General features: G+C 52.2%; 1 protein-coding gene across 2 annotated transcripts; it reads left to right on the forward strand.

The window, feature by feature from the left end:
• The first annotated feature begins 103 nt into the window (after positions 1-103).
• On the forward strand, positions 104-8309 carry CBLN3 (cerebellin 3 precursor). Of its 2 annotated transcripts, none has more exons than XM_089309375.1 (3): positions 104-1026; positions 1280-1399; positions 7173-8309. In XM_089309375.1, the coding sequence occupies exons 1-3, from the start codon at positions 727-729 to the stop codon at positions 7221-7223; spliced, it is 471 nt and encodes a 156-aa protein (XP_089165501.1). In that variant the 5' UTR covers positions 104-726; the 3' UTR covers positions 7224-8309. The 2 variants fall into 2 exon arrangements, with proteins under 2 accessions (XP_089165501.1, XP_002717968.1); XM_002717922.6 differs by having other exon boundaries at positions 1700-8296.
• Positions 8310-11630: the final 3321 nt, after the last annotated feature.

Consider the following 11630-nt stretch of genomic DNA (forward strand, 5'->3'; position numbering starts at 1 on the left):
TGGGCCTGCAGCGGGCCTGGCCCGCGGCCGGACTGAGCGCTCCCGCCCCCCGCCCCACCCCCCACGCCCTCGGGGATCCGCCCGCGCCCGCCGACCGGTTCGCTCCCCGGCCTATCGGGGTTCCTGGGGTTCCCGCCACGCTCTGCGCAGTTGTTTCTCGGGAAGAAGGAACCCCTGGTGGAAAGCTGGTCCTTGAGGCTGTGTTAAACCAGAGAGGGAAAGTGACTGATCCAAGGTCACCAGATAGTGACGCTCTTGGCCCAAGTGCTTTGCCACCAAAAACAGCCGTGGTTTTGGAAAAGATAAATGGAAAGATGCCGCCGTGGGGGATGTTGAAGAGAGGAGGGGTTAGGAGGAGTGGGGGTGGGGGCTGGAGGAGCTTCCACCCTGCTCTCCACCGCCCGGGTCCAGCCTCCTGCTGACCTCTCCAGAGGGGCTGCCTTGGAGCTCCGGGTTGGCTGCAGGCCTCCCGCCCTGGCATCGTCCCTCCTCTCCCTCCCAGGGCCCAACTGCTGTCACTTTATGCTTTGCCAAGGAGGAGGGGACTGCAGTGACAGCAGGAGTAGCAGAGTGGGAGGCAGGACAGCGCGTGGGACATAGAGCAGTATGGGAGGGAGGTACCAAGGCCAGGTGGTGGTGAGACCTGGAGAGAGGGCAGAGTGGGAGCAGAAAGGAGCAGGAAGGGGTAGGAGACAGGGGGCTTAGGGGTGGCAGAACCACTCAGCTATGTCAAGAGGAAAGCGACACCAGCTCCCAGGTGCCCTGCACAGATCCAGGCTGTGCTTGGCCCTAGTGCTTCTGGTCCTGGGGGCCGTGTGGGCCCAGGAGGGTTCTGAGCCTGTTCTGCTGGAGGGGGAATGCCTGGTGGTCTGTGAGCCTGGCCGAGCTGCAGCAGGGGGGCCTGGAGGTGCAGCCCTGGGAGAGGCACCCCCTGGACGAGTGGCATTCGCTGCGGTCCGGAGCCACCACCACGAGCCAGCTGGGGAGACTGGAAATGGCACCACTGGGGCCATCTACTTTGACCAGGTAATCCCCTAACCCTGTCCTGAGGATCTGGAAAGACCCAGCAAAGACCTGGAATCAACTGGCCAAGCCCGCTTTGCTGTGCCTTGAATGCTAACAGCCCCTAGTTCCTCCCTTCCCTGCCTTACACACCCCCTCCTCGCCCCTCGACACTGTTGCTTTGGAATCTGTACCTTCCTCTCACTCCTACTTGTTACCCCTCCTTTGCCTCCCTCACTGTCCCAGAGCCCCACTCAGCAGGGTCTGCTTCCCCCAGGTCCTGGTAAATGAGGGCGGTGGCTTTGACCGGGCCTCGGGCTCCTTTGTGGCCCCTGTCCGAGGAGTCTACAGCTTCCGGTTCCATGTGGTGAAGGTGTACAACCGCCAGACTGTGCAGGTGATCTGAATGCTGGGCCCCACCCCTAGCTCTGGAGGGGAGGGAGAGGGCATCGGTGGTACCCAAGACCTCTGGGCAGACCCCTCCCCTGCCCCCATTGACTCTGGCCTGAAGCCAGGAGCAAAGGGAGAAAGGGCCCGCCTAGAAGAGAGTAGAGGTTGCCTGGTGTCCAGCACTGGCCATCTCTCAGCCCTCCCAGGAGAATCCATCAAGCCCCAACTTCCCGAGAGGAAGCCCTTGGGAGAGTGGGCTTCTGAGCTAAGGCTGGAGTATGGGTGCTAACGGAGCTCCCCTCCCCAGGTGAGCCTGATGCTGAACACATGGCCTGTCATCTCAGCCTTTGCCAACGACCCTGATGTGACCCGGGAGGCAGCTACCAGCTCTGTGCTGCTGCCCCTGGACCCTGGGGACCGGGTGTCCCTGCGCCTGCGTCGGGGGAACCTGCTGGGTGGCTGGAAATACTCAAGCTTCTCTGGCTTCCTCATCTTCCCACTCTGAAAGCCCACTCTTCCAACCCCTGGCCCACTGCCTTCTGCCCTCCCCTGCCCCAGAAACAGCATCTTTGGGGCAGGAGCCTCCCTCAGGCTGCTCCGTATTCCACCTCCCTGCATGGGACTGTGTGCCAAACACCCAAGGTTAAGATGGTGCTGGGGCATCTCCAGACCTGGCACTTGTCACGCACCCACCCAGCCCCCAGTGGCTCTCCCCACCTCCCTCTGCAGCCCTTCCTGCCTGCAGCCCCAGGAGCTGGGCCGTGTTTGGCAAAAAGGGAGACCTGCACTGCTTTGCAGTCTCTGTTCCTCCTGTTCCCGCACCCCAACTTCCTGCTGAGTGCTATTCAGAGACAGGTGGTACAGGTGAGCCTGACAGGCCCCCACAGGGGCCCAGATGGAGCAGCCCTGACTCCTTCCTGTGAGGAGTGCCAGCACTGCGATCTCGGCCAGCACCATCAGAAGCTGAGCCAGAGTATGCGCTAGGGCGGGAGACTCAGAGGCAAGCAGAAGTGGGGGAGACCCACAAAGCAGCCGGAGCCTGTGACTGGTGAGGCACGAAGGGGGCATACATGTAGCATGAACATGGCACACGTTCTGCATGTCTGTTGGGGCAGCCAGTGGGCAGAGATCCCGGCCATCCATCTGTACTAATTCCCAGATGGACTGTCCCTCATCTCTTTGCCTGAGACTTGGGTGTGTGTGTTTGCTCTGGCCAACAGCAGGTGTATGGAGTTAAAGGTGGGGGTAGCAGGTCATCTGTGTGCCATGGAACTTATCAGTGACCCTGCATCCCCTTGCTGGGCCACCTCCTAGAATGTCTCCATCTTTGAAGCCTGAACTTCAGTCACTCCAACTCTGAGTGCCACCTCTTTCCTGCCAGCTCTCTCTCGCCCACCTTCACTGGACCTGTTTCAATCTTTCTCCACGTCTCTTTTCTTTCTCCTCATCCATGCTTATCCTCCCTATAAGCTTCCTGGGATCTCGTGATTCATGAGATCAACCACTTTGCTACCAGCATCAAAATCAATCTCTCTCTCTCCTCTCTCTCTTTATCTCTGTCTCTCTCTCCCACACCCTCTCTTTCTTATCCCACTGGTCCATCATAGATGAATCTATCTCTAAAGTAACAGAGTGGCAGTCAATGAGACAGTATAAGATCACTGGAGAGAGAAGGTGTGATTACAGTTTGAATCAAGGGTTATGGGATACAAGCAGGTATGCTGTGTGGAAAACAAAGGTGAAACTGTATTATAGCCAAATCAAAAAGGTATTTAGTAATATATGAGTTAAATGGGAAACACTAATGTGAATTTGTGATGTTAAAAAGAAATAACTTTTTCTTTCACCATTGGGCCATAGTTTGTGACTAGGAAGAATAGTTTAAGCAAGAGAGGAGGTTATTTCTGTCTCACATACAAGAGTCTGCAGAGAGTCCAGGAATAGATGGCAGTTTTATGATCAACAAAGCCCAGTCTCCCCCTTTGCTGTTCTACCAGCTTTCACATGCCAACTCGTGACCCAAGATGGCTCCTTCAGCTCCAGCTATTACATCAGCCCAACAGGCAACAGAAAGGAGGAAAGAAGAAAGAGCACACCTCTTTCCTTTAAAGCTTTCTCAAAGTTGGACCCAGCATTTCTGATGGCATGATATTGGCTACACTTTAATCACATCTGGCCATACCAATTCAGGAAAAGGCTAGGAAACACCGTCTTTTATGCAGGCAGCCATTGTCTATGCAGCTAAGATGCAAGAGTCTTATAAGGAAGAAAGGGAGATTAGATGTTGGGAATGACAGCTACACATTTTTCAAAATGCAAACAGGACAGATCAGTTTGTAAATAATGATAGGCAAGTTACTCTATTACGTTTCATTTGCTGTGTAGCAAATTCCCACAAATTTGGTGACTTAAAACAACACCTAATTATTATCTCACAGCTTCTAAAGATCAAAAGTCCAGCAGAGCACGACTGGGTTCCCTGTTCAGGGTGTCACAAGGTCAAAAGCAAGGTGTAGGCAGAGTTGGAGGCTAAGAATCCACTTCCAAACTCGTTTAAGTTTAGTTCCTTATGGTTGTAGCACTGAGGTCTCTAGCTCACTCCATCCTGCAGCTGACACCAGTGGGCCAAGTCACTCCAAAGCTACCAGTCTCTCAGGCCTTCCCTCCTGCCCTCTGAAGTCACATTTCTCTGACTTTGGTGAGACATTCTCTGAGTTAAGAATTCATGTGGTTAGATGGGGCCCACCAAGTTAATCCAAGATAATCTCCCCGTTACCTGGATTATGTATAGTTCCTTTGGACATACTAACACTCTCACAAGTTCTAGGAATTAGGACATGTATATGTCTGAGACCTTTGCATATCATAGTCATCAGACTTAGAGATGACATCACATAAAGAAGCACCAGTACAATACACTAAATGCATGGAAAATGTGCAGACTTGAAAAATCCCTATGATACAGAGGATAAATACCAGCTTGGGTTTTCATCACTCTAGAAACGGAACTAATTCCCAGATTCCCAGCCAGGAATTCACTGATTAATAATCCAAAGCTTTATGTGCCCTGAAGTAGTGTTTTCCTTTTGGATATACCAATTCAAAAATTGATCTGCACCGAGATGTGTTCATCTCTTGGGTCTACAAATCCATGTTTATAATGGCCTTAGGTATAGGTGTCATACATTCTATAGTCCTTGCATTAATGCGTGCATTTTACCAAAATGCTTGAAGCTTTTAGAGAAGCTGACATGGGACAGACGATTCTACTGAAGTATTTCGGAAGATTTGATTAAGTTTGCAATCAGTGTTTGCCTTGTAAAATATATAGGTCTTGATTGATTGGTTATATAAATAGTGACTAAATATTTAGACAGTTTTTGCCTAAGTAGGCTTGTAAAGTTGATTAAACAATAAGTAAAACACAGGTGTTAGTGTGTGTTCCTCTGCAGCTACCATAGATCCTCAGACATTAAAGACCTTAAGAATCGAACCCAACTGTGCACCTTCCCTGTGCCCACACCCTGGCAGAGAAAAGTCCTCGGGATGAAGGACCCACTATGGACCTGAAACCAGCCACGCCTGATCCCCAATACTCCAATTCTCCTCTGGTTTCCTTTGCCAGTTTCTTTCCTCATTCACCCCAGGATCCAGCTGCAGTTCTGTTCTGTCCTTCATGAACCCTGGCCCCACCAACTCGGCCCCCCTGAGCCCCCAGCCAACTCCCACCTGCCCTCATCCCCCACCCCTCCATGAGCAGCACAGAACCTCTCCTACTTCTCTGAAAAACAGAAAAGCCAGGCAGGAACCATTGCCCCATGAACTCACCTTGCCCCCCATGCCTGCTCCTCATCTGGCTTAGCAGAGGGCGAATTCCTTCTTCTATCAGGGTGACTATCTCCAGCAGCTGGCCACGGATCTCCTTCGCTGCGGACATCCTCTCGTCTTTTATTCTCCTTGCCACTCACTCCTTCCCTTCAGAAGTTGGAGTTGAAGAGCCCAAGACTCCCCACTCTGAAAGGGAAAAGGGTGTGGAGGTAGCTACAGATGTAGTTAACTCCATCTGCCTGCATAGCTCCTAAGTGTCCTCTTGCCTCCTTTGTAGAGCCACGTATCTTAATACAAATGGGTTGTGCTCACCAGTTGCTCACACCTGTGAATCACGGGTGAACTCTGGCCTCCACTGCTCCACCTAAGCTGCCCTCAGCTGATCACCTGTGGTGTCACTAGCGTCAACTGCCCTGCCTAGTCTTCCTGCCACCTCAGGGCTCCCTGCCATTTGACCCTGTTCCCCACACCCTCCTAGAAGCATTCTCTGCCCCGACTTCCCACAGTGTGCCTCTTGGGCTTTGCTTCCCACTCTCTGCCCGTGTACCCTTTGTAGGACCCCCTTCCTCTGCCCATTTGTAAATGTTGGTTTTCCTCACAGTTCCACCCTGGAATTTCTTCTGTCCCAACACACCTGCAGGAGCACAAATGGCCATCTGTGTGTTGACAGCTTCTACATTTGTATCTATCCAGGGTCTCCCTCCCTAACCTCAAACTCACACGTTGGCTATTGGCCCTCAAGTCAACAAGCTGAAATCTGAAATGATAGTCCCTCCTCATTCAATCTGTTCTCCCCACTCCTTGTTCTCTATGTCTGTGAGTAGAACTTCCTTGTTACCTAGGCTAAAAACTAAAAACCAGCTGTTATCATCAATTTCTTCTTCTCCCATGACCCCACAGCACAGCAATCGGTTCCATGCCTTGCTCTCTATTCACCCTGGCTCAGACCAGCACTCTCTCAGCCACAGAGCTGTATCAGCATCCTGTCACCCTGGCCTTCAGTTTTCCTCCCCCGTCAAGCCACTGTCCACGTGGCAGTTAACTGAGTGCCACCCTGCACGGGCTCCCCATGGGCTCAGGGTGGAATCCGTATTGTCCTAACATGATGTGTGAGGTCCTTCACACTCTGGCTGCTGCAGTCGTCACTGCTCCATTTTCCACCATCGTCTAGAGTGTGGCGACCTAAGCAGCAGCACACGTGTTAGCCGTGGGGAAAATGGCACTGCTTGGAAAAAAACAGTGTGGCGTTGGAGTCAAACTTAAGAGGACCAAGAGAATTGGGCTTTGGACCAAGGCAGGTGAATCAGGTCTTGTTTTAGTTTGTGAGACCTAACTGAAATAGAGGAATCTTACCTGATACTATGTAATGCATTAATAAAGATGCAGGTGCTGTAGACTGAGGGTGGAGTGAATATATTGCATGAGAGGCAGCAAGCCAGTGACTTTATGCTATGCACAGGAATCAGCATTCAACTCCAGTCTCTCAGTAGCTGCACAAGACAGTCTGAGTTATTTCCTCTCTGTGCCTCGTCTCCTTCATCTATAACATGCAGATACTAATTGTGTCTGTCCTCAGAGAGTTGGGAAGTACTTAGTACCATGAGCACAGAGTGTTCAAGTTAACTGTTACCATGTGAATTAGTAAGTAAATTAAAATCTGTGCAAGTCCCAGGGATTCTTGGACAACCTTTAAAAAGCAAGTAGCATGTTTGTTTTGTGTTATGGTAACCGTTTACCTGTAAGCCTTCTGATTTCCAAGTGCATTCGCTTTTATTGACGAACACGAGAGCTTAGTAAATGGTTGCTAGGAAAGTATGGCATGGCAAGCCATGGCTGGACCCAATGTAAACTCGACATGAAGACAGGAGTACACAGCACGCTCTTCATCCTCACAGTTCGTGTTAGGTCCTGGAACCATGTGCAGGCTGTCTACCTTGTCATTTCTTTGCTAGAAACTGGAGGAAGCCCCTCTGCCAGTGCCAGAGAAGGAAAATCAGCGATGAATGTCAAGGAGAGAAGCAATGTCGAGTAGCCAGCCCACCGTGTCCACAGTATTCACCCCTCCAAAAATAGGAGCATTCCACATCTCTGCTCAAACCTTATAAATCGTTCAGTGGTGAAGAAAAGAATCTCTGCATTGGAGGGGTCAGAAAACAGTGGAGAGGGCAGATGTCTGGCACAGCAGTTAAGCCACCCTCCTTAGGGTGGTCACATCATATATCTGAGTGCCTGGTTTGAGTCCTGGCTCTGCTTCCAAATCCAGCTTTGTGCTAATGCACACCCTGGAAGGCAACAGGTGATGGCTCAAGTACTCGGGGCTCTGCCACTCGCATGGGAGACTGGGACTGAGTTCCAGTGCTTTGGCTTCAGCTTGGTCCAATCCCAGCTGTTGAGGGAATCTGGGAAGTGAACCAATGGATCTCTGTGTGAGTGTGTGTGTCTCTCTCTACCTTTCAAATAAAACAAAATAAAAATTCAAAAATGTTAAGCAACAGTGGGGAAAATCTGACTATTGCTTATATTTATTTAGAGTAGACAATAAAGGGATTTTGCCACGCCACTTTGCTAATAGTGTTCCACTTCTGCTCGCAGGCCTGTACTGAGTGTGTGTGTGTTGCTTTTGGTGAAGGGGCTTGGAGAAGACCTCTCTGAATGGCATGTGCACCAGGACCCCAGGCCCCTGCATCACGGGCTCCTGTGCCATGCTGCTCCCCTCATCTCCCGTCCTGTATTTGTTCAACTGTCTTCCTTTCTCGCCTGACCGAGGGCGCCAGGGCAGCAGCAGTGATGTCACGTGTGGGACCTGTTACCTGCCCACGCCTTGACAGAGCCTGGCATAGTGTGGGGAGCAACTCGGACTAGACTAAGTTACTGGAATTAAGACTTATTCTATGCCTCTGCTCTCCCACAATATGGTGCTGGGAGAGGAGAAAACAGCTTCTACGCAGCTGCCTCTTGCCAACTTGAGTGATGACCTCCAGGAGCTGATCCTGCTCCTGATTGGAGGAGAGCAGCATACTCGGCGTGTGGGTAGCAGAGTTGGGATTGGTGGAAGAGGACTATAAAGGAGGAGAGAGACAACATGCACCAGGAACATCTAAGGGGAACATCTATCTGAGGAAACACCTGGGCAGCCCCCGAGAGAGCCGGCCGGCAGTGTGCCGCTCCCCTGCGGAAGTGGGGAAAGTGGCCAGGGGGAACTGCCCTTCCACGGAGGTGGAAGGGACGGCAGCCAACCCGGGAAGAACCAGCAGCAAACCCGGGGAGGGCCGAGCAGATGAAAGAACAGCGCAGGGTCCTGTGTCGTTCCTCCACGAAGACGGGGAGCAACATAATGGTGCCGTGACTCGGATATGAAGCCTAGGCAGGGTTTAGTGTCATTCCTCCATGAAGAGGGGGAGCGACATAATGGTGCCGTGACTCGGATAGGAAGCCTAGGAGGGAAGAAACGGGAAGAAGTGGGAAAATACCGGAGAGAGAGACTAGCAAACAGCCTAGGGAAAAGCCAGACAAAAAAGGTGCCTGAAGAAGCTATTGAAAGCCTAGGCATAGACTCAGATACGGACTATGGCGGGGAAGCTAGGAGATTGAAAGCGAAAGTGAAACCTGGAGGAGGCTTGGACTCGGATGCGGACTGTGGGGAGAAGCCAGGAGAAATGAGGGAGGAATATTGTTGGAAGAAAACTTAGGGAAACATACCGGGTAGAGAAAAATGTTAGGGAAATTGAAGCTGCGGGGGCAGGCCGAGGCAGAAACGTAAGCCAGCTTGGAATTCTTTAAGTCAGCCCAGGGAGCAAAAGACGGGAAGCCAAACCATAAGGCGGAGACGCGTAAGCTAGGCTGAATTCGCCAGGTTAGCCCAGGGAACTTAGATTGAATACCGGTGGCGGAGACGTAAGCTACGCTGTGTGATTCGCGGAAGCCGCCGCGTGCAGAGAGAGCACGGGGCGTGAATAGATAGGGAACGCGGGGCTGGCGCGAGGCCATGGTGCGGATGCGAAGGGCGTGGAGACCGCAGAGTGTGCGCGCGAAGCCGAGCCGCGCAGAGCCGGGAGCCCGCCGCAGGGCGGGTGCCAGGAAGCCGTGCAGATGAGAGAAGCGCGGGCTGAAGCGGCTCAGAGCCAGTAAGCCACCGAGAAGCAGCCTCGGGGTGGGCGCCGGGAAGCCGCAGGGATAAGAGAAACAGAAGTTTTAGAAGTAAAATGAGAGAAATAGGAATGCTGGTAGATAGAAGTAAAATAGGAGAAATAGGAATGCCCAGAGGTAGAGAAATAGAGAAAAATAAGGCCTCCCCTCAACATGGCAATGAGAGAGCTTGGATTCGGTCTGCCTGATTACGGAGGTGGTGAGCACCTGCGGGCGGCTAGCAGCTTATGCGCCGCAGGTCACCGAAGACAGGCACGAATTAACATCAATAAGTCTCCCCACAACATGGCAATGAGAGCTTGGATTCGGTCTGCCTGATTAGTAAGACGATAAGCACCTGTGGGCGGCTGCAGGTCACTGAAAACAGGCACGTTATCAACACCAATAAGTCTCCCCACAAGACGTCAATGAGAGGGCTTGGATTCGGTTTGCCTGATTGATAGGGCTTGTAAGCACCTGCAGGCAGTTCTAGCAGAGCAGAGCATGCGCTGCAGGGCACCAAACACAGGCACGCATCAGCACCTAAAAACCTCCTCACAACATGGTGAAGAGAGGGCCCGGACTCGGTTTGCCTGATTGGTAGGGCTTGTAAGCACCTGTGGGCAACTCTAGCAAGCAGAGCAGAGTGTGTGCCGCGGGGCACCGAAGACAGGCACGTATCAACGCCAAAAAATAAAAAGAAAGGGGGATCTGTGGGGAGCAACTCGGACTAGACTAAGTTACTGGAATTAAGACTTATTCTATGCATCTGCTCTCCCACAATATGGTGCTGGGAGAGGAGAAAACAGCTTCTACGCAGCTGCCTCTTGCCAACTTGAGTGATGACCTCCAGGAGCTGATCCTGCTCCTGATTGGAGGAGAGCAGCATACTCGGCGTGTGGGTAGCAGAGTTGGGATTGGTGGAAGAGGACTATAAAGGAGGAGAGAGACAACATGCACCAGGAACATCTAAGGGGAACATCTATCTGAGGGAACACCTGGGCAGCCCCCGAGAGAGCCGGCCGGCAGTGTGCCGCTCCCCTGCGGAAGTGGGGAAAGTGGCCAGGGGGAACTGCCCTTCCACGGAGGTGGAAGGGACGGCAGCCAACCCGGGAAGAACCAGCAGCAAACCCGGGGAGGGCCGAGCAGATGAAAGAACAGCGCAGGGTCCTGTGTCGTTCCTCCACGAAGACGGGGAGCAACATAATGGTGCCGTGACTCGGATATGAAGCCTAGGCAGGGTTTAGTGTCGTTCCTCCATGAAGAGGGGGAGCGACAGCATAGGGCAGGAGCACTGTCAACACTGAGTGAATGATGGTGCACCCATGAGGAAGCACAGTGCTCTCCTGCCACTCCACACCCCCACATGCTTTACAGAAGTCTGAGCAGGTGAGGAAGGCAGCCGAAGCCCCACGTTGGGAAGCTTGGCCAGGGTTAAGAGATTCTCTGAGCCTGAGTGGGGAGAATAGCAGGAGCTCCTGGGGCAGGAAGAAGAGTTATGTCAGCTAGCATGCAATGAGTACTTATCCCATTCTCGGCAACCCACCAGCCTGTTCACACGGATTAGTTCATGTGATCCTTGCACTGTCCCATGGTTTAGGAATTGATACTTTGTATTTTACAGACAAGGAAACTGAGACCTCAGCAAATAGACCATAGGGTGGCAAATACAGAGTCAGTATCCAAACCTAGGTCCGTCTGCCTTGTTTCCAAAGGTGTCAGTGGTTCAGAATTAACACCATCCATCCGCATTCCCACTGCACCCACTTTAAAGACATGAACTAGAAAGCTCACCAGTTTGCAAGCCCAGACCGGGGCTCCCCTCCCAGCTCTGCCATGAGCCAGCCGTGGAACCTTCTGGGTATCATCTTCTGCATCTGGTGTCCTCATCTGCACAGTAAGAGTTGGAGCAGATCCATAGAGCCGGCAACGTGGCACAGCAGCACAGTGTGTTAAGCCACCATGTGCAGTGCCGGCATCCCATGTGGGTGCCTGTTCGAGTCCTGGCTGCTCCACTTCCAAACCAGCTCCCAGCTAATGCACCTGGGAAAGCAGCAGAGGATAGTCCAAGCTGCTTGGGCCCCTGCTCTCATTCGGGGGACCCAGAAGAGGCTCCTGGCTCCTGGATGGCCCAGCCCTGGCCATTGTAGCCATTTGTGGAGTGAACCAGTGGATGGAAGATCTTTCTGTCTTTCCTTCTTTCTGTAACTGCCTTTCAAATAAATAAGTAAATCTTTAAAAAAAAAAAAAAGGTACTATCCAAACCTTAAAATATCAATCTTAAA

Source organism: Oryctolagus cuniculus, chromosome 12, assembly GCF_051225735.1.
Source record: "Oryctolagus cuniculus isolate XC-2025 breed Fujian yellow rabbit chromosome 12, ASM5122573v1, whole genome shotgun sequence".
NCBI classification, from domain to species: Eukaryota; Metazoa; Chordata; class Mammalia; order Lagomorpha; family Leporidae; genus Oryctolagus; species Oryctolagus cuniculus.